Source organism: Anolis carolinensis, unplaced genomic scaffold, assembly GCF_035594765.1.
Source record: "Anolis carolinensis isolate JA03-04 unplaced genomic scaffold, rAnoCar3.1.pri scaffold_10, whole genome shotgun sequence".
In the NCBI taxonomy this organism is placed as follows: Eukaryota; Metazoa; Chordata; class Lepidosauria; order Squamata; family Dactyloidae; genus Anolis; species Anolis carolinensis.
Window position 1 is genome coordinate 12,147,490 of NW_026943821.1, and position 23,084 is coordinate 12,170,573.

The 23,084-nt window shown below is 41.8% G+C and overlaps 1 protein-coding gene across 4 annotated transcripts in view; it reads left to right on the plus strand.

Moving 5' to 3' along the window:
- The window catches only part of phldb3 (pleckstrin homology like domain family B member 3), a 45,847-nt gene extending 24,305 nt beyond the window's left edge, over window positions 1–21,542 (plus strand). For 3 of the 4 annotated variants that reach the window (XM_008113795.3, XM_008113794.3, XM_016994790.2), the window contains exons 5-16: window positions 1,894–2,022; window positions 3,073–3,228; window positions 5,636–5,746; window positions 6,912–6,998; window positions 7,440–7,538; window positions 11,647–11,740; window positions 11,849–12,005; window positions 12,884–12,971; window positions 15,647–15,703; window positions 17,987–18,206; window positions 18,748–18,833; window positions 20,373–21,542. In XM_008113795.3, the coding sequence (XP_008112002.2) occupies window positions 1,894–2,022; window positions 3,073–3,228; window positions 5,636–5,746; window positions 6,912–6,998; window positions 7,440–7,538; window positions 11,647–11,740; window positions 11,849–12,005; window positions 12,884–12,971; window positions 15,647–15,703; window positions 17,987–18,206; window positions 18,748–18,833; window positions 20,373–20,507 (1,419 nt within the window). In that variant the 3' untranslated portion in view covers window positions 20,508–21,542. The remainder of the gene's footprint in view (window positions 1–1,893; window positions 2,023–3,072; window positions 3,229–5,635; window positions 5,747–6,911; window positions 6,999–7,439; window positions 7,539–11,646; window positions 11,741–11,848; window positions 12,006–12,883; window positions 12,972–15,646; window positions 15,704–17,986; window positions 18,207–18,747; window positions 18,834–20,372) is intronic. The other variant, XM_003222830.4, reaches the window with a different exon arrangement.
- The last annotated feature ends 1,542 nt before the right edge of the window (window positions 21,543–23,084 follow it).

The window sequence follows — 23,084 nt, forward strand, 5'->3', positions numbered from 1 at the left end:
AAATTTGGAAAAAGTACATACTTATTTGTATAAGTCAGAAAACACAAAACCCACAGGCAAAAATCTTACCAGTTATTTCAGATCAGTGAAAGTTTTTAAAAGTTCTACTTTCTTGATGTAGTTATTTAACTGGAAAGTAGAGATGGCCATTTCTATTGCATTAGATGTGTAAAGCATTCCTCTCTGTCCATTTGTTTTCCCAGCTACTTTGTCTTTCCTGTGCCTCCAAATGCATGTATTTAAATCTGTTTAACCAAACACAACCCTTTTGTCTTTTTCCAGACATTGCTGTACTATATTTGATCCTCTGAGCATGTTTTATATCATTTTGTTAACATATATTTTTACCAAATGGAGAATGCAAAGGGTGAGGAGAGCATTAGACCAAAACCTGAGCCCACCAGCAAAAAAAAAGAAAATTTCCCCTTGAATGATTTTAATGCCATTGTATTGTTTAGTCACTAGGTGGAACTAGAGTTCATTGCATCTAAACAAACTTTTTCCTTGTGAGTTTAAAATGTGTTTAATATTTATTTATTCAATATTTTCATCCTGTTTTTTCTTTCTGAGACCTCAGGACAGCTAACATAAAACAATATGAACAATTTAGACAATTAAAATGAGTAAATATGTAAACAGACAAAAAGATAATTAAATAATTCAAAGAAGTTAAAATAGCTTTAAAAGACTCTTTCTATCTCTCCATATCCACAGAGGGATACATTCTCAGCCAGACTGCAATTACCTAAAAATGTGGATATGGCTGAATGCCTTTAGGTTATCTGACTTCCAGTCCCAACATACCATAGTATTTCTCTGGAGATATCCCACTCTAAAGATATGCTAGATTTTCCACTGTCATTCTATGGTCACCATCAAATTTTCTGGAGGATGCAACAAATTCCTAGAGCAGGCATCCCCAAACTCAAGCCCTCCAACTGTTTGGACCTCCAACTCCCAGAATTCCTGACCATTGAACAAGCTGGTTAGGGCTTCTGGGAGTTGGAGGCCCAAACTCTGGAGGACCAGAGTTTGAGAATGCCTGTCTCAGAGAGACTACGTTTCTCATTTGTGGATAAGTGAAACTGTGCCTATGGCTTCTGCAATTACAGGGATCTTAAGACACACTTAAAAGTAAATTAGGCTCCAGAAGCTTCATTACCAAACTGCACCCTGCTTACAGTCAGAATGGCAAATTGTCTCTTCTATCCCATGTGCTGGTTTGGACATATTGTTGTATTATTATTATTATTATTATTATTATTATTATTATTATTATTATTATTATTATTTAAAAGGTTACTATATGGAAGTCATTGACTTTGTAAAGAAGGTTTCTCAGGCTTGCAAAGATTCATCAATTCTAGTAAATCAATCACACAACTTAATAGGGTGTAATGTATTTTTATTCCCTGAGCTCTCTTTCAGCATGAAAATGCAGACTGTTGGCCTCCTTGTAGGCCAATTAAATCTAATTAAAACCCAACCAACCAGTGGATGAGAAAGGAGTGTGCGTGATCCTTCATTCACTTTGCTAATTTACCTGAGTGGATATTCTGGTCATGTGTCACCAGACTGTAGAAAAGTTACTTTTTGGACTACTGCTCTTGGAATGCCCAGTCAAAATTGGGATAGCTTGGGAGAGTCTGGGAGCTCTTGTCCTCACATTCACGTTCCCACTTCTTCCTAAGGCCTCCAGCCAACTTGTTAAATCCAAGGTAGGAGTTACCACATCAGTGAAAACTAAACCACACAGATTGTGTTATCACCTGCGCTGATCAAAGGTGTGCCCCATCCAAGAACTTGGGAGGCGAGGATGGAATGAGTAGCTGGATATATTTATTGCCTATGGGAATGTAGTGATGCTACCCTGCCCTCTTTATTTTTTGCCAGGAGAAGGCACGGCTGCAACAGGAGCGTCACAAGGTAGAAGAGTTGCAACGGCAACACGCTGAATCGCAGATTCACCTTGACAGCCAACCCGAATCGATGCGGGAGCGAATGCAGAGCCAGCTGCAGGAGGTGAGCAAGGAGCAGGGACATACTCAAGTTACTCTGGAGGGAAATTGGAGCATCTGGTGAAAGACTTGGAAGCCTGGTGGACCTCTTGGGAGACTGGGAAATGTGGTGGAACATGTGGGGAATTAGAACTTTTGGTGAAACATTTGGGAGGTTGGAGCATTTAGTGGAACTCTTTGAGATTGGAATATTGAGAGAAAGTCTTGGGAGAATGGAGCATTTGGGGAAATACTTGGTGATTGGAGCACTTGGTGTGGGATATTGGAGCATTTGGGGAAACTCTTGGAGACCTGAGCATGTGGTGGAGCTCTTCAAGATTGGAACATTTGGGGAAACTCTTGGGAGACTGGAGCCTTTGGTGAAATGCTTGGGCGACTGGAGCATCTGGTGAAACTCTTGAGAGATTAGTGCATACTGTTTGACTCATGGGAGCTTGGAGAGCATGCTAAAACCTCAAAGGATTCTCCAGTTTCATATTTCCAGTCTGTGAGAGAAAGTTTCATTCTTTGAAAAGATCCTCACAATGTGGCAAAGTGCTTTGAACTTTGGGCTACAATTCAGGGACTAGGCTTCAAATTTCCTCTCTGACATTGGGTGACTCTCATCAAGTCACATATTGTTAGCCCCAGAAAACCCACTAATAGGTTTGCCCTAGAGTTACCATGAGTTAGTAAAATGGCTCAAAGGCACTCAATAAGAACTACATATGGATAGAGATGCATTTGGAGAAAAAATGAGAACCACAGAGAAGGTTTCTAGCCCTGCCTTTTTTGCAAACCTTAAATTTTTATTATGAGGCTATGTGGTTTCTTACAGCAGCAGTAGTAGTGGAAGTTAGTTATTTTGTGTCTACCAATCCTCTGAAATTGTACCTTCTCAGAATTGCTCTAACTCATAATTGGCTGTACAGAAGGTCTTGCCATCTCTGCAAAGAGCTTTCTACATTTTTGCAAGTTGTGAAGTAGAGCTATCTGTGCTCCAAATCACTTGGAACCATACCCCTAAGTGATGGACTCTCTAAACTCTGTGTCAATTTTGATTCTGTCTTCTCAGACATCTGAAATGCTGGAAGGAGCCCTAAGATGCTACGAAGACCTAGAATTCCAGCAGCTCGAGAGAGAGAGCCGGTTGGAAGAGGAAAAAGAGGCCGCTTGCCAGGCGCTGGCTGAAGAAATCACTCAGTTACAGAACAGCATCAATAAGAGGAAGGCAAGAAGCATCACTGATCTAAGAGCATGTTTGGCTTTGTTCTCACTCCACTTGTTTTCCATTCCTATCTATGCAGCAGTCTATGCATGCAAAACTTCTTTTAAAAATAACAACATAGAAGGTGCTTGTGAATACATGTCACGACCTGCTGTGCAAAATGGGTTGAGATACCAGTCTAGTTACTTTTCTTTTTTGGAGCCCCCGATGGCGTAGTGGATTAAAGCCTGGTGACTTGAAGGTTGGGTTGCTGACCTGAAAGCTGCCAGGTTTGAATCCCACTCAGGGAGAGTGCGGATGAGCTCCCTCTATCAGCTCCAGCTCCATGCGGGGACATGAGAGAAGCCTCCCACAAAGATGGTAAAAACATCAAAACACCCGGGTGTCCGCTGGGCAACGTCCTTGCAGACGGCCAATTCTCTCACTCCAGAAGCGACTCAAGTTGCTCCTGACATGAAAAAAAACCCCTTTTCTTTTGAGTGCACACATAAATTCAGGGAGATTCACCAACTGAAAGTTTCATTGGCTGGTCGGCAGGGGAGGCAGTTTTGAATGTACAAAGCTAGCTATTCATGCATAGGATCAAACATTAATGTCATGTCACATCAGTTTTGATGACTGTGTACTATTGACTCCTTAGGGTATGGAGCCAGTGTGATGTAGTGGTTTGAGGATTCATTCTACACTGTAGAACTAATGCAGTTTGACACCACTTTAATTGCTGTGGCCCAGTGCTATGGAATCCTGGGAGCTGTAGTTTTACACGGTTTTTGGCTTCTCTGTCAAGAATGTTGGTGCCAAGCTACAAATCCCAGGATTCCATTGCATTGACCCATGGCAGGTAAAGTGGTATGAATTTGCATTAATTCTACAGTATAGACTCAGTCTATGACTCTGGATACTAGAGTCTCTGCTCAGTCATAAGACACACTTGGTGACCTTGGGCAAGTTGCACTCTCTCAGCCTTTGAGGAAGGCAATGGTAAACTGCGTTTGAACAAATATTTCCAGGAAAACCCTGTGATAGGGATGGTCAGAAGCAACTTGAAGGTGCACATCAAGAAGAAGTTAAATTTTAAATGCTGTTAAATGTGCCCACACCTTTAAGGAAAGGAGTATCAAACTGCAGGTCAATTCCCTTTTGGTTCTTCATTTTTTGCTTTTCAAAAGCATTTGCATTTTGCTATATGGCAGTATGCACATCTAGAAGTTAAATTTACATAATGGGAGGTGATTCATCAGTTAATGATTCCTTAGTTAGTTCCCAATACTAGGGTTGTTTTTCTCAGGGCCCTTCCAGACAGGCCCTATATCCCAGGATCTGATCCCAGGTTTTCTGCTTTAAACTGGATTATATGAGTCCACGGTGCCAGATAATCTGGGATAAATAGAAAACCTGGGATCAGATCCTGGGATATAGGTCCTGTACTGAATCTGTACTGAAATAGTAGCAGCTGATGGTTCTCATGTCAGTGGGGTGGTGAATCCAGTCCACATTTTAGTTTCAACTTTTGAAGAACTCTCCAAGGTGTTGAACTCATGACCCAAATAGATTCAGTTCCTTGGAAAGTTCCCATAACTCTAGACTAAAACCTGGACTGAAGCAAAGGCACTGCTCCACTGACATGGGCGATACCACCTTCCATGTATATAAGATGGACAGAATTATACAGAGATTGTAAGTGTTTTTTAAAAATAATCATAATTATAATCTTTTATTTATACCCTGCCACCATCTCCCATAGGGACTCGGGGCAGCTTATTCTGTTTTCGATAATCAAGATTGTTATTAAAAATCCCTTGCAAAATAAATAGAAAAGTTCCTGTTGACAATGCCTCTCACACCAACCTAAAATGTCCTTCATAAGATATTCTAACAACTAACTAGAAACATAACTCATCCCACCAGTTAAGTAGCTTTGTTCCCATTTATGATGCTAAGTTTGGAATGCAGCTTATTATGTTTTTTCATCTTCCTTATTGTGGCATCCTCCCAAAGACAGTTCATTCCAGGTTCCAATCTCAACTAGTAAAGTCCTTGCAAAGATTCATCTGGTCTTGTAAATAAGCTGCAAACGTGATTAGCTTGCAACATGTTTTTATTAGTGGTATGGAGATTTTTCTTTCAGCTGAATATGCAGATGAATCGACTTTTTGGTAAGCTAATTTAAACTTAATTAAAACCAAGGTGGAGGACAGAGTGATCTATCTGGCCTTCACATTGTTAACTATCCTGAATGCATTACTGATCACAGATGGCCAACATCTGGAAAAGTTCCATTTTTGCACCTTATCCATCTAAACCACATTACTTGTGACATATCGTTTCCCAGCTTTGGGAATGGGAGAACTCTTGCCTTGCTGTGAAATCATTGGGTTCTGACACACCTGATTTCTCTTTGCCCTTCCAGAGAATGGTGCAGAGGCTGGAGGGCCAGGCCCGCTTGACGCAGGAGCAGATGGTGGATGAGTGCCAACTATTTGCACAGGAGACGGGAGAAGCTGTAAGGAATCTTAATGCGGTAAGGAATACCCTTTCTCCTGAAAGTAGCCAGGAAGGTACCCACAATCCTGACTTCTCTCTCTTTGCATTCCAACCTGATATTTCTCTATAGTAGGGCCAGTCATACCAGCTGCTGGTCTGTTTCTGTTACCTGGGATTTCTGGGAGTTGTAGACCTTGGGACCCACAGGTTGAGAACCACTGCCTTAAGTGGTTAAAGGTCAGATTATTTCTCATATGAACTTGTTCAGAAATTGAGAACAATATTCTGAAAACAGTTGAATTCCAGATAGGAAACAATCAGGGCCAGCTTACACCTCCCAACAAAGGATTCCCCCAGGCAGGAAGCAGCCAGGACTTGAAGATGCAAGGCTTTTCAGTGCTAATCAAAGTGATTAATTGCGACATTCACACTGACCTCCAACAGACAAGATTTCTTTCTCCCACCCTGGACCTTCCACAGATATATAAACCTCCCTTGCCTAGTTTCTAATATACCTCACAACCTCTGAGGATGCCGGTCATAGATATGGGTGAAATGTCAGGAGAAAATGCTTCTGGGACATGCCCATACAGTCCAGAAAACTCACAGCAACCCAGTGATTCTGGCAATGAAAACTTTCAACAACACATGTCTATTTTACGTCTAAAAAGGGATCTAAATTACCGTTCCTTTCTTCTCGGTCCCAAAACATTAATGGCGGAAGAAAGGAATCAATATTGCCCATCTCGCCTTCTCCCTCTATGTTGATGTCATAATTAAGTTTACAAGCGGGCAAGAGGGAATTCTCATCACATTTTAAAATGGGCTTTTTTTATACGTCTCTATGCAGGGAATTGAAAAACAGGTCAATTGCCAATCAACTTAGAAAGTGTAGGAAAAAAACACACTTTAGAAATGGCAAAATACTTGGACCCCCATAATACAAGCTCGCGTCATGTGATGGGCTGTGTCGGTAACTGTTTCTTAAATGTGTAGAAACGCTGATTTTATTGCATGTGATGAAGTCCCTAGGATCTATGGATGTCGTTGTGTGGAAAGTCATCATATTCTTCATGTCATGACAGTTTTGTGGGTGGGTAAGGAGGTAAGCATAGGCAAAATGCTAGATCAGGACATGCATGAGTCAAAACATAAAGGATTTATGTGCCTAGAAAGCTGACTTGTGCTCTGTCTGTTTCTAGGAAAAAAATCGCCTGATGACCATGGGCCAAGGACATTTGAAGGAGCGTGAGGAAGACTCCCCAGAAGAGAGGCAGGGTGTTACTCAGGTATGGTCAATGGCTTTCATCTCCAATTCCCACACAGACCTTTTACTAAAATGGTTGGTCCTTTCATGCCATACAGTTATAGTACCATGGTCCTACTTGTACTATGTTTGCTCATCCTGTGAATCTTGGGATTTGCAATTTGTTCAGTTGTTTCACTTAAACAACCCCTCTAGATTATTGTGAGGATAACATTGTGTTAGTGGGTGAAAAGGAGAGGGAGAAACTTATGTGTGTTGTCATGTACATATTCCCAAAGCCACAAATGCAAAAACCTTTAGTAACTGCTCTTAACCTCATTTCTGTCTTTCCCCTTGATTGATTTCAATGATTGAAGCAATGGAGGATGGCTTTAGTGTTTAAGAAATGGAGAAAAAAGCCTCTCCTCCACTTTCATGCTTTCTGCTATGCTCCCATGTTGATGTGCCTGTGTCTCTCCTGCAGCTCACTTTCACCCAAAAGACGGATCGGAAACTCATTGTCTTGGGCTCGGACCAATCTGACTCATCTTCCTGTGTCTTCTCCGTCCACAGTTCTGTCAAGGTCTGTCTCGTCCTCTTGGTCTGTCTTGATTGTCAGTGTCTCTGTCTCTTCCTTGTACATGTGTGGATGTTATCCTCCTGCTCTACAGCTGTATTGTTCATCAAGAGGAGGCAAATCTGCAAGATTATCTGCTCCTGTTCAAGAAGGCACAGGTTGAAGGCCAGTGACAAATCCGGCAATACCGGAGCACCTTCCTTGAGGGCGGGGTCCCTCTTATCCCCTAAGGGCCTCATTCAATTCCAGAGATTTTCTCAGTGCTAGGTGGTGCTCCAAGCAACAGGGTGGAACCCAAAATACCAGACACAAGGGAGGCTGGCAAACCAAAAAAAAGTCAAGGAGGGCCTCCCAAGGTGACAGAACTGCAAAATGTAAAGAAGATAATCCAAATCAAGCATGTATAAAATATGAGAGATTGTAGGTGTTGTCATCAAATTACATAGGTACAAACATATAGCTCTTAATAACCTAGATCAGTGTTTCTCAAACCTGTGGGTCCCCAGATGTTTTGGCCTTCAACTCTCAGAAATCCTCACATCTGGTAAACTAGCTGGGATTTCTGGGAGTTGTAGGCCAAAACACCTGGGGACCCACAGGTTGAGAACCACTGATCCTACTTTGGGTTTATGAAGCTGGACACTCTTCCTGTTCAATTTAGTGTCTTCCTCCAACATTTCAAACTCTTGCTGTTTATTGGTGGTGATGGAATGGCAATTCAGGAGTTGGAGAGGCAACTGGTCTCAACCTGGATGAGACAAGAAATGAGGGTGTTCTCCATCTCTTTTTCCTTCCCTTCAGAAGGAATGTCTCAGCTATGTCTTTCTTGTCTGGGTTGCCTCACTCCTCCGTCCCCTATCCACTGTTAAGCAGCAGCAGTGACCCTATCCAGGAGCTTAACAGCTGTTGGGGAATGGAAGTGGTTTTGGATAACTCCCTGCATCATATCCTAAATTAAATAATCCAGGGAAGCCATAATAGTACAGAGAAGCCAATTGGTTTTTCACTTGGCCACTGGAGCCCTTGTTGTTGGAAAGGAAAGGAAAAATCCAAGTGAATCTGACTGTGCCACTAACTGGCACATCACTCACACTCAATTGTTGGTTCACTCATCTACTGTGGCTCTCATACCCAGGAAGGGAGTGAAAAGTCTTAAGTGGAGCCAGGTGTACTACCAACCGGCATATTATCCAACTGCCAGCACTGGTAGATGGATCCATTTGGATCTTTTTCCATCTATGAGGGTTATTTTGCTAAACAGATGGAAAATGTGGTGACACCCAAAGAAATGCTTGGGATGTCTGCTTTTATTTAAAAAAAGGATCTTGTGGCATCACAAGAACGAGAGTCCTTCCCTCTTTCTCTTTCCTCCATCATATTTTTGCAGTGGTAGAACATGGGCTCCTTAAGGAAAGATTCTATAGCCATGGAAGAGTAAGTAGCCCCCTTTCCAGAAAAATAGAAATGTGTGACTAATAGCAAAAGTTTCAGGTTTTGGAGGTTTTCAGATTTCTGAATAAAGGACTCTCAACATGTACATTTTCAAGCTCTGTTGCTGCCAAATGTCAGCTCCTCACCTCTGTATAGTGGTGGGATTGGTCCTTTGTGGATTTCTTTTACTGTTGCATATGTGTTACCTTCCAATAGAGTCCCCATGACTAATGGACATGAATGGAAATATCCTCAGTGCATTTATTTGAAAGTTTATTACATGTCACATACTGGCCGAGCTTGTTGAACAAGATAGCTATCCTGCTGACATACTTAGGTAGACAATTAGGGGTCTGCTCCCCATCTTGTAGTTACAAGGAGATGCCACTCAGAGACCCATAGTGTTGTACGAGGTGATGGTTGTCTTCCAAAGGAATGTAGCTTGAGTTCTACATAAGTTGAAAGAGTCTGGAAAAGCAGCCATGTTAACTGTGGAGTGATAGTCATAACAAGGATAACACTGATAAGATCTGAATTTAACTGCCTAGCAGGAGTTTTTGTTAACCTTGGTTGCTGGAGTTGGGAAGGCCCCAAATGCTCTCAAAGCATCTGGAGTGTTAGCACCATGCTAGAGAGTGACTCTGTAGCATGCGAGTATCACACCAGACATTTTGCAAACCTTTCTGTGTAGGAAAAAAAAAACCCAAGTCACTTTGGCATAATCCGTGTTTAACTGGCAGTTTGGTCAGTGGCTTGTGTAATCTAGGATTTTAATTATACCAGCTCCCTCCAGTTTATAATTCACAGAGAGTTTGCATCTATTGTTGGAGACTATAGATAAGCCTGACATATTATGTAACCTGAGAAGAAGATGGTCAACCTGATATATTCTGTGACCTGGGATAAAGGACAAGACTGTCAATTCCAGCAAGTTGTTGATGAGCAATAAACAAGAGATGCAGCTCACATAGCAGTCTGGTCGTCCATCAGAGCTCAGATGGATAGTTGGCACAATGTCCTTAGTGGTAGTGCTGGGTCTGTTATTATGAAATCCAGTTAACGAAATGCTGAAGCAGAGATGAATTTAGGAGCATTTGTTCCATGGAACTAAAAATGGGAATGACAACACCTTGAAATATTCATTTCTTTAATACTAGCTATGGTAGGAGGCAAGCATGAAATTCTCAGGGTGGTCCGCAATAAGGCTTTACATTTATTATTTAAACTATTATGTTTACTCATATCATGATCTGATCGCCATGCTCAATATATCCCATAGGCATGGGGTATTGGGATAACGATACAAAAGGTTTGCTAGGGTAGATCCTCTCTCACTTAGACTCAGCCCCCCCCCCCCCCCCGAATCAAAATCCTGGCTATGGGCCTGGTAGGAGGAGATAAATATGGAGCTGTTAAGCTGTTATTCAGAAAAGCTTGTCATTTTGTGCCATTCATTTTACTGAGGATGTGTGATAGGTTTCAGAAAGACTTTGAGGTTCCGCAACCACAATTATGAAACAGGTGACAACCTTTTGTAAGATACTGCAGTATGACAACACAAGCTGTGATCTAACTTCACCTGTGGCCCTTCATATGCTGTTGGGAAGGACTGAACATGGCAATTTGGAGATATGGGGAGTTGTGGTTAAAAAAAAACTCTTCAAAACTCTGGTTAGAGTGGACACTGCAAAGCTAAGTGGACCTACATTTCCTATACACTGAAAACAATATTGCCTATGGACCTCGTCCCAGAAGTGAGGGAAAGCAGGGGAAATCATCTTCTAAGTGAGGCATTCAGTGGCCTTCCATTTCCAAAGGAAATGAAGAATTTAGCAATACAGTAGAATCTCACTTATCCAAGCTAAACGGGCCGGCAGAAGCTTGGATAAGCGAATATCTTGGATAATAAGGAGGGATTAAGGAAAAGGCTATTAAACATCAAATTATGTTATGAATTTACAAATTAAGTACCAAAACATCATGTTTTACAACAAATTTGACAGAAAAAGCAATTCAATATGCAGTAATGTTATGTTGTAATTACTGTATTTACGAATTTAGCACCAAAATATCACGACATATTGAGACATTGACTACAAAAATGGCTTGGATAATCCAGAAACTTGGATAAGCGAGGCTTGGATAAGTGAGACTCATTATCTTATCACCCATTTTAAATATCTGGTTTCAGCCATTTCTATGTGCCGGAAAATCAATGGAGTTGATTCCTCCCCAGCTTCACAAGTCTTGTTTCTATGCACTTTAAAGACAAAATTCATCAGAATGGGCTTCTTGGGAAGCCCATCAAATTTAAAGTGAATAGAAATGATAAGAACATGACTCCCATTGCTTTCCCCATCTTGTAGGATGAAGTCGTGAGTCTCTATAAGCACATGTACTGTATTTGTATTAGCAATGCTAATTTGTGGCTTCTACAACAGCGGGGCAATGGATCTGCCTTGGGTTTTAACTTAAACTTTAAAAGAGATATCTAGGGTTCTGAAACCTATCATGCAGTAGGTTCAGCACTTCAGACACCTCTTCTAAAGTTTGAGTGAAAAACCTGAAATGACTTCACCAACTGCCATTGTGTATTAGATATAATTTCCTTTAAAACAGGAATGACCTTTATAAAGGACGAGGCATGGGTTCTGGTCCTCACCCTATTCCTTCCTCTGTCCAGGGTTCCTTTGGATTACAGCGGACAGCGAGTCTCCCTCGTAGACGTGGGGATCGCCTCCCACCCAGGAGTGCCCAGCGCCCCCTCTCCCTGCATGGTATGGACTGGAGTGGTGCCAGATGGCTTGTTGCTTGTAGAAGTTGCACAGAAGCTGGTCATTACTCATCACCATCATTCCCATTCAACATTGTCCCATCTCTTCTAGGTGCTCTGGACCCCAGCATCCTTGCAGCACAGCTCTCGGGCAGAAACCTGGGCAGTCCAAACTTACAATTCTCACGCCTCAACAACCCCCTTTATCAGCTACTTGGTGCCCAAGGGGCTGTAGGGCAGCTGGGAGGAACCACTCAAGAAACCTACAGGTAAGCCCACATTGTTTGCTGTCATGATTTTCCCATTTTCATCTCAACTTCTCCCACCAAAATGCATTAATTTGTCCCATCAATTGCTTCTATATGTATCCTCTCCAGCCAGGCAACTCTGTATTCCTTCTCTTGACAAATACCCTAAAGGCACCAGATCCTGTCTGATCTTGGAAGCTAAGCAGGACCATCCGAGATTGTACTTGGATAAGAAACTGCAAAGAAATGCCTCTGACTTTTCCTTTTCTAAGAAAGTCCTTTGAAATTCATGGGTTGTGTTAAGACAGATACATTTCATTACATGAATATTTTATAGAGTTGTTGTTATTTTTGTGTGCCTTCACATCACCCTAAGGTGACCCTTGGATCGCATGGCAAAATTGGTTCAGAGAGGATTTTCTATTGCCTTTTTCTGAAGCTGGGTGTGACTTGTCCTGGTTTCTAGCACTCAAACTTTAATACTATGCTGGCTGTGTTCATTAGTAACTTTTCCTATTTATCTTTGAATGTCGCACAGCCTTGAAGCCAAGTGCCTATTATTACCAGAACTTCAGATTTATTCATGGGAAGGAAATACTTCATGTAGGAACTGTTACTCTCAGTCTTAAACTCTCAGCCTTAAAGAGACTGCAATGGCAAATCTCATTTGAGTAATTTTCATCAGGAAAAAAGCTGTTTGAAAAAGGTTGCCATAATTTGGAGACAATCTCAAGGAATACAATAGCAATAAAAGCAAAGTTTCCTTTTTAACCCCCCAAATTGTGATCTTATTGATAGTGGTTGTCCTACTCAGAGACACTTTCATTTCATGTTGTATCACTGTCGATCCATATGCATCTCCATCAGCACGGACACTAACCAGACATGTTTCTCAACAGCCTCGGGACCTGCGTCACCAAGTTGGCTGAGATGGAGCGAAGGGTGCGGGAGGCCATGGCTGAGAGAGAGCGGCTGCTGCAGGAGAGGGTGAGCAGCTAACCCATTGGGCTCCTGGACTTGGGTGGGAAGAGTGAGTCCTGTGGACCTACTTTTGCAAAGCTCCCTGTCAGTCTCCATAGACCCTGCATTTTTTAAAAAAATAATTCAGTGCCATTTTCAAACATTTGTGTTCATAAATCATTTAGAACTCCTACTCCTCCAACAGGTGAAAATATGCAAAAGTAATTCAGAAATACAGACCGAAAGGTCCCAGGTTCAAATCCGGGGAGTGGAGTGAGCACCCGCTGTCAGCTCCAGCTTCTGCCAACCTAGCAGTTCGAAAACATGCAAATGTGAATAGATCAATAGGTACCGCTCTGGCGGAAAGGTAACGGTGCTCCATGCAGTCATGCCTGCCACATTACCTTGGAGGTGTCTGCGGACAACGCCGGCTCTTCGGCTTAGAAATGGAGATGAGCACCAACCCCCAGAGTCGGACACGACTGGACTTAACGTCAAGGGAAACCTTTACCTTTAATTAATTCTCTCCTCGTTCAAAATGGAGACTGGAAGTGGCACAACCTGACTTCTGATCACCATTTTGAGAAGGACCGTAGAAGAAAATAACGGTTTATTGTGTGTATATGTATAGGGAAAGAGTGAAACGCATAGAGTGGTAGGGGGCAATTCCCTGGGCTACAATGCCCGTAGAGAACCCATTCCAGTTTTGGATGGTAAGTTTTTCCTTGTTTTCAGAATAATCCAAAGTAAGCTGTATACTCAGGGCTGGGTATATGTATAAAATCTGTGTCTGCCTTCTAAAGTGTAAAAACAAGGTTCAAAATGAAGATATCTTTACAATCCAGTCCATTCCAATAAAAAAATCATTGCAGAGAACCCCTAAATATAGTTTCTCGTTGTCAACCACACTCCTGAAGTTGCTCTTTGGGTATGGTCTAGTGCTGGAATGAAATTTTGATCAAGCCACATTTCATAATTTTTAGGTACAGGAATGCAAACAATGCAAGAGGTCACTCTCCTGTCCTCCCTCACTTCCCATTGTCCCTTGAAACAATTCTGTATCTGCTAATAGTAAGAAAACCCAGACATCTCTTAGACAGCTTTTTCCATGCAGCCCCACTTCCTCCCTTGAGAGAACATTGTGGTTTCCTGAGATAATGGTTTGGTCAATGAAAAGAAGAAGCATATGTGATCAGACCAAATGGTTATCTAGTGTAGCATTATTTTTACATTGTGTTCAGACCAAAGGCTGATCAAATCCAGCATTCTTTCCATATAGTTTAAAAAAACAAAAACCCTATGTCAACCAGTTGGTTATGGGGCCGTGATAGCGCAGCAGGTTAAACCACTAGCTGCAGGAAATCTGACTGGAAGGTTGGCAGTTCGAAGCTGCAAGTCGTGCCAACCTAGCAGATCGAAAGCATGCAATGCGAGTAGATAAATAGGTACCACCTCATCAGGAAGGTAAAAAGGCACCCCATGCAGACTTGCCGGCAACATGATTGGAGATGTCTATGGACAGCAGGCTCCTTGGCATGGAAAAATGGAACAAGAGCACCTCCCCATGGCTGGACTGGGCATTGCCTCCAGATGTCTATGAAAGGAGGATGGCCTTTACCTTTGTTGCTATATGTCATTGTTCACTGTGTAAAAGGCATTGAATGTTTGCTTTATATGTGTATACTGTGATCCGCTCTGAGTCCCTCTGGGAAAATACAGGGGAATATAAATAAAGTGTATTATTATTAAGCACACAAATAGGATGTAAATGAAGTAACACTTTCCCACTTGGGACAATGAAGTAATACTTTCCTGATGGTATTCAGTTAATTATTCCCTACCCGCGATAATTTTTGTGTCAGTAGGGTGGTAAATCTGCTCTATGTTTTTATCTGGAGCTATCCAAAGTCCTTGGAGCCTCCGGTGGCTCAGTGTGTTAAAGCGCTGAGCTGCTGAACTTGCAGACCGAAAGGTCTCAGGTTCAAACCCGGGGAGCGGAGTGAGCGCCCGCTGTTAGCTCCAGCTTCTGCCAACCTAGCAGTTCAAAAACATGCCAATGTGAGTAGATCAATAGGTACTGCTCCGGCGGGAAGGTAACGGCGTTCCATGCAGTCATGCCGGCCACATGACCTTGGAGGTGTCTACGGACAACGCCGGCTCTTCGACTTAGAAATGGAGATAAGCACCAACCCCCAGTCGGATACGACTGGACTTAATGTCAGGGGAAACCTTTACCTTTACCTTTATCCAAAGTCCTGAATCCAAGTTCAGCATTTTAAATAATTCATTCAAAATCTGGGCTAAGACATTGAGTAGACTGGCAGAAAAGATCACAAATGCTCATGATGCTGCTATTAGTTTTGGAAAAGATACACATCCATTCTAACTAGCAGCTGTTAATCACTTTATTCCTTGCAAAAAACGACTCCTGGCTCTGGCCTGTGCTGTCACCCAGAGTAACCCTCTTTTGCAACCACTTGTCACATGAGTTTCCTTGAACAAGGAAGTTGCTAGTTTCACTTTGTCAGCTGCCTGCATTCATGCAGATGGCATGAAGGAGAGATTTGGAGAGGTAGGTGGGCAACGTGTGTCTTGCTTTTGTGTCTCTCCGTGTGCTTAGGTGTGTCTGGGACTGTTGGGAGCTTGCTTTTTACATTCCATGCTTTCCACATCTGATTTCTTTCAAACTCTTTCTTTTGCAGGAAATTAAGAAAGCAGCCAAGGAGGCAAAACCCATGGAGCTGCCCCCATCAACTAAGGTAAGAGAACTTCCTATATGTGTCAGCAAGCAAAAGGCAAAAGGTCCAGCCTGAGCAGCCACAGGTGAAGGGTGAAGCGAGGATACGTTTATTAATTTCTAGGGGAACACAGGTTGTTTAGATGATCTTTCCATTCTTTTCAACAACCTTATAATATTAAGGCTGGAATTTGGTTGGGTCCCTGTATCCACAGAATTTGCATCCATGCACTCAAGTATCCATTGGTTGAAAAATATTTTTAAAATGTCCAAAAAGAAAACAAAAAGAAAAATAACTTTTGCCCGTCTTTACCAAACTCTGCTTTTGTCTGACCATTTTATATAATGGACACAATTTTACAACATTGCATTTGATGGGAGTGGAATATTGATGAAGCAGAATTCATGGAAAACCTGGAACCAAACCCCAGTAGATACCATGGGCCTACTATATACTCCCAAAGGGTAGGGCTTTGAGGTTGGGGTTGCTGCTATGTCTATGTGCTTTCTGGTTGATTTTGAGTCATGGTGGGTCCATATCAAGCATTTCACAGATTAAACTATAGCATATCTGGCCAACCAAAAGCAGAATTTGGCAAAGTTGGGCAAAAGCTATCAACGAAGAAGGACACACAATCTAGGAGAGATTGGAAAGTTTGTTTTTCCTTAAGCATCCTAGGAAGGGCAGGATTCTGAGTACTTCTCCCCTTTAACCCAGCTTACAACAATTGATATGAACTGAGGACAAAGAGGAAAGGTGGGAGGAGATGTGTAAACGTTAGGACATTTTAAAAGCAACAGAAAACCAAAAGTGTTCAGAAATCCACATCTTGCTTTGAGCAAAAAAATATTTTTTTTATATTAAATGGGAGAGAAAGGCTTACTAAACTATTTTAAAAGTGAAATGCCGCTCCTTAAAGTTTCCAATATAGGAAATTCACCCTTATTTGCAACCAGTAAGAGGTGGTCTGGAATACATTGAAGATTATTTTTAAAAATTCTGCAATTGTAGAACTATCTCTTCAATACCTCTGTTGGAGGGGAAACTTCCCCCTCACAAGTGGATCCCATTGCAGGAAAAGCAAGTAATCTGCATCTATATATATATATATATATATATATACACACACACACACACACACACACACACACACACACACACACACACTAGCTGTGCCCGGCCACGCATTGCTGTGGCGAAGTCTGGTGGTATGGGAAATAAAGTATTGAGGAATTGGTAGTAGTTAAGGTAAAGGGTAAAGGTTTTCCCCTCACATTAAGTTCAGTCGTGTCTGACTTTGGAGGTTGGTGCTCATAAAGCAGATAATAGGAGATTCTTAATGGGTTATATAGCTGTGTGGAAAGGCCTTGAATCTACACTGCCATATAATCCAGTTGAAATCTGATAATCTGTATTTTATAGGCAGTGTGGAAGAGGCCTAAGTGAGACCTAACTCTGCCTGTCCCCTGGGCTGATTGGGTTGCTAGGAGACCAAGTGGGCGGAGCTTAGCCTTCTAACTGACAGCAATTGGATAAAAACAATTATTCTTCTCCCTCTAATTAGGACTTTCTTTTTCTTTTCTTTTTGTTGTATCAAACTAGAGGCGTGGATGAGAGGTCATGTTGTCAATTTTCGAGGTTGTGGGGTGTTTAGTTTTGTTGTTTTGTTGGTCGCCGGGACCCCATCACTTATATATATATATAAATTCAGAGCAACATTGCTCAAAATCCTGTAAGAAGTATGGTCCATGACTATATAGCAGTTTGAAAACATGCAAATGTGAGTAGATCGATAGGTACCACTCCCGCAGGAAGGTAACGGCGCTCCATGCAGTCATGCCAGCCACATGACCTAGGAGGTGTCTGTGGACAACGCCGGCTCTTCGGCTTAGAAATGGAGATGAGCACCAACCCCCAGAGTCGGACACGACTGGACTTAATGTCAGGAGGAAACCTTTACCTTATAGATACAGATATAAATATAGATATAGATATATATTTCAGAGCAGCATTGTTCAAAATCCTGTAAGAAGTATGGTCCATGGCTATATTGGTCAGGAATATTTTGCGAAATTTTGCAAAAAAGTAACTTTTTTGTAGTCTGTACTAGGACTGTAAGAGTACATAGGCCATGCTTGTCTTCAGCTGTCCACATCAACTGTTGCATGATTCCAGGATGCCCAATGGCATCTAGTGGCTGAAAAAAAATATATATTAAAAGTGGTAGCTCCCAGAAGAGCAATTTTTCCCTCTATTCACAAACCCATTTCCAAATTTGACCTTACCCAATGGCTTACCTTACAGATTCCCCGTCCAGTGGAGATCCGAGAACCCAAACAAATTGCATTTGACCTGCGGAAACACCTGGAGGCATCAGGACACAGTCTGGACACCTGTTCACATGTGCGGGTGACCAGCAAGTCTTGCAAAGGGTATCTGGTCAAGATGGGAGGTAGGATCAAGACTTGGAAGAAACGCTGGTTCACCTTTGATCGCCAGAAACGTGTCTTGGCATACTACGTAGGTAAGAAAAATGGGAGAATAAGAAAGAGGAAAAAACACACACAATTGTGCTGTAAAGTTTGCTCTTGTTTTCTGATGCAAAGACCCTCTGAAAATGTCTTACCAAATAAACCCTGTGATAGGTTTATCTTAGTGTTGCTATAAATTGGAAAAAAATGAAGACACACAACAAGAACACAACTTCTCTTTGAGTATGTGCGTGTATGTATTTGTGTTTTTGTTGGATGTGTGCTGGTGTTAAAACAGGATTTCCAAAGAAATATTCCCAAGAAGTTTCCGTTTTAACTATGAATTTCAAAAATCACATTCTAGGTTTATTGTGTTTTAACTTTTGCTTCATGTATTTTAATATAAATGTTTTCATATTGCTTTTATGGATGCATGTTAACTGTGCCGTGCCCTGCCTCGAGCTGTAAGGAGAGGTGGATAATAAATATATTATTGTTGTTATTGTTATGTTTGTACATCTCTCATTTGTGTATGCCTTTGGGACAGTTTCTGCTCAACCTATTCAAAGTTCTTCTGTTCCTTTCTCATCTCAGATAAAGAAGAAACCAAGCTTAAAGGCGTGATTTACTTCCAGGCCATTGAAGAGGTTTACTATGACCATCTCCGCAGTGCATTCAAGGTACGCACACCAATCCCTTTTGTCTCTATTATCAATGAAACCCCATAATCCCCACAGATTGACACTGGGCTCTGGGTTCTGTTAGGGAACTGCATATCCCAAATGGACTGTGGTCTTAGCTACACATTCCTTTGTTTCTATTTTTCAATTGGTGTTGCCAGGAACTGAATCTGTGACTTCACACGTTCTATGACTGAATCGCAGTTACTGTTCAAAGTTATTCCACTGCCTCAGAGTGTAACATACTCCAAAGAAAAATAATGAGGATAAAATGAAAAAGGGTTGGAAGAACAAGAAAAACAGTGTGGTTTTGTGCTTTGATAGAGTGGGGTTCAAATTCCTGCTCAGCCATGGAAATCCATTGGGTCTCGTCAGGCAAACCTCACTGTCTCAGCCCAAGAGGAAAGAAATGGCAAACATCCCCCAAATACATTTTTCCAAGAAAACCCTTTGAGATGGTCTCCCTAAGTCAGAGACAACTTGAAGGCAAACAAGAACAACAAGGAAAAGAACTTTGTATACTGTCCAGAGTTTTTTTCTGTTTCTGAAACTGTTTGATATTTATAGTGATGGGTCTAATGACCACAAGCTGTTTTAACTAAGTTTAAATACAGTATGTTTATTGGCTCATGGTAGTGTAGTGGATTAAACCACTGAGCTGATGAACTTGCTAACTGAAAAGTCAGCAGTTTGAATCCGGGGAGCTGGGTGAACTCCCGCTGTTAGCCCCAGCTTCTGCCAACCTAGCAATCCAAAAACATACAAATGTGAGTAGATCAATAGGTACTGCTCCGGTGGGAAGGTAACAGCACTCCATGCAGTCATGCCAGTCACATGACTTTGGAGGTGTCAACACTCTTCAGCTTAGAAATGGAGATGAGCACCAACCCCCAGAGTCAGACAACGACTAGACTTAATGTCAGGGGAAAATCTTTACCTTTGCTAACTACATTTATTGTTTTGTCCTTCATTTATTGTGTTTTGTTTTTGATTCACAGTCTTTTGTTTGATATTATGTATATTGTTTTTGTATTGTGATCCACCCCAAATCCCTTTGGGGAGAGGGCATGGGATATAAATAAAGATGATGACTACAATGATGATTATTATTGGAAGAACAGATTTACTTTTTTTAAAAGAAGTAACTTTGTACTTTCTGTAATTACACTATGTAATTATTTCTGTTCCTGGTTTGAAAGTGTTATTTCTGTTTAATTCTTTGTAACTTACTTTGAAAGTAGTTGTTATATCCTAGAAACTTTGTCTTTGTGGCTGCCCCAAACTAGGTTTAATTGGTTGAGACTTGATGAGATATTCATTGAAAAGTTATAGCAAAATGTGCTGCAGAATGTTCCGTAAAAACAAAGTTTTGCAGTTTAATACACCTTTTCTAAATAACACCTTTTTTTTAAATAATAGAATCTATTAGGAAATGGCATTTATAACCCAGGAACAAAAATTGTGTCACATAGTGTTATTAACTAATGTGTTACTACAGCCTTTCTCCACTCTAATGACTTCTTTGCTCCTCTTTGGCAGAGCCCCAGCCCCAAAATGACCTTCTGCGTCAAGACCTATGACCGACTCTTCTGCATGGTAGCACCCACCTCGGAGGCGATGCGCATTTGGATGGACGCTATTGTTACAGCAGCAGAAGAGAATGTTCGCTACTGATGAGCATCCCATGCCGTAGACTACAATTCATGCTCAGCTATGGACCTGGTGCTTCTCCCCATGGAGCGTCCTTTGCTAAACTATAGCTTGGCATCATGATAGACAACGGGAGAGGCTTGACTATGTTTCTGTTTGGTCAGAATGCTGTTTGGTCCACCAATATTTGACAGGGTGAGATTCTAGGTAAGAAGTGGGGCCTGTCCATATATAGAATTGCTGGCAGTGACTGTTCATAACAATTGCCAGATTCTTCACATCCGAGAAGACCAGATGGAACATTGATGGTGTCTTTTCCAGCCACTTTTGTAAAGTATGATTTCAGTTCCAAGGAATCTGAATCAGAAGTTGTGTTTCTTGGACAGCATCTTTGAGAAAAAGCAACATATCCTAAGAAAAGGGAGAAGGTTCTGTGAATTTTAACTCCTATAAGTCCAGGTTTTGGGTTTTGGATCACAACTCTGAAAGACTGTTGTTTGAACCATAGCCATGGAAACCCATAACGTCGGGCAAATTATATCATCTCGGCCTCAGAATAAAGCAATGGCAGATTTGCTTTGACAAATAAATCTTACCATGAAAATTTAGGAGGGGGTCAGCATAAATGGGAGTTGACTTGAAAGCACGGAAGAACAAAGTGCAACTTGACGTAGATAAATGAAGCTTTGTCTTCCTGTTAGGAACCATTGGAAGTCAACACAACATTGTTTATATTTTTGCCACCACTTGCAACTTTTCCCATTATGTTTTGGCACAGTGCTTGTCTGGCCAATGGAAGACTATTGGATGATGTGTTCTTTGTGCTGGTCATGGACCGTAATACAGTTTTGTTGTTGTTGGAAGATGTGGGAGAAACTTCCTACTGGGACTCCAACACCTTTCACCAAGTTCAGTGACCATACTGTGTATTTCTTCTTGTATTTATTGTGTGTTTTGGGTCTCTCTCTTTTGTGACTACCTGGGAATACTGTTTTAAAATAAGCACTCAGGTATAAAATGGTAGGCTATTTATTGTATAAAGCTCTCTAGGAAAACACACATGAGTGTCATGCCATTCATTCCTATTTCCAAATTCATGTTTCAAATCTGTCTACACTTACCCTTTATTCACATGTTTACATCTAGAAATTTTAGTCAAAAAATCCACCCCAAAAACTGCATCAATTTATCCACAGGTCAATGTGTGTTGTGTCTTAACTCCTACATCTCCTTTTCTGAGTAGTGTGGCAAAAGGCAAGAGCTCTTCTGGCAAACAAACTATTAAAATGTGGGCTAGACAAAACTACGGTTAGGTGGATCTGTAATTGGCTAAGCGAACGAACCCAAAGGGTGCTCACCAATGCGTCGTCTTCATCATGGAAAGAAGTGACAAGTGGAGTGCCGCAGGGCTCCGTCCTGGGCCCGGTTCTGTCCAACATCTTTATTAACGACTTAGACGAAGGGTTAGAAGGCACGATCATCAAGTTTGCAGATGACACCAAACTGGGAGGGATAGCTAACACTCCAGAAGACAGGAGCAGAATTCAAAACGATCTTGACAGACTAGAGAGATGGGCCGAAACTAACAAAATGAAGTTCAACAGGGACAAATGCAAGATACTTCACTTCGGCAGAAAAAATGGAAATCAAAGATACAGAATGGGGGACGCCTGGCTTGACAGCAGTGTGTGCAAAAAAGACCTTGGAGTCCTCGTGGACAACAAGTTAAACATGAGCCAACAATGTGATGCGGCAGCTAAAAAAGCCAATGGGATTCTGGCCTGCATCAATAGGGGTATAGTGTCTAGATCCAGGGAAGTCATGCTCCCCCTCTATTCTGCCTTGGTCAGACCACACCTGGAATACTGCGTCCAATTCTGGACACCACAGTTGAAGGGAGATGTTGACAAGCTGGAAAGCGTCCAGAGGAGGGCAACTAAAATGGTCAAAGGTCTGGAGAACAAGCCCTATGTGGAGCGGCTTAGAGAGCTGGGCATGTTTAGCCTGCAGAAGAGAAGGCTGAGAGGAGACAGGATTGCCATGTATAAATATGTGAGGGGAAGTCATAGGGAGGAGGGAGCAAGCTTGTTTTGTGCTGCCCTGCAGACTAGGACGCGGAACAATGGCTTCAAACTACAGGAAAGGAGATTCCACCTGAACATCAGGAAGAACTTCCTCACTGTGAGGGCTGTTCGACAGTGGAACTCTCTCCCCCGGACTGTGGTGGAGGCTCCTTCTTTGGAGGCTTTTAAACAGAGGCTGGATGGCCATCTGTCGGGGGTGGTTTGAATGTGATTTCCTGCTTCTTAGCGGGGGGGTTGGACTGGATGGCCCATGAAGTGTCTTCCAACTCTACTATTCTATGATTCTATGATTCTCAGTCCATTCTGGAAGAACCTAAAATAAGCCCTGACCCACTCTACTTTTGAAAAGGCATCACTGGCCTTTCTGGATGTCTGGATGGAGAAATGGTGACCGCAGCCAAGGATGACTTGGCCCTAGTGTTTTCCCATCTCCATAGAATAACCCACAACTTTTCCATGGGTCACAACAAAATCCACAATTATTTATTATGTATTTATTTACTACATTTATATCCTG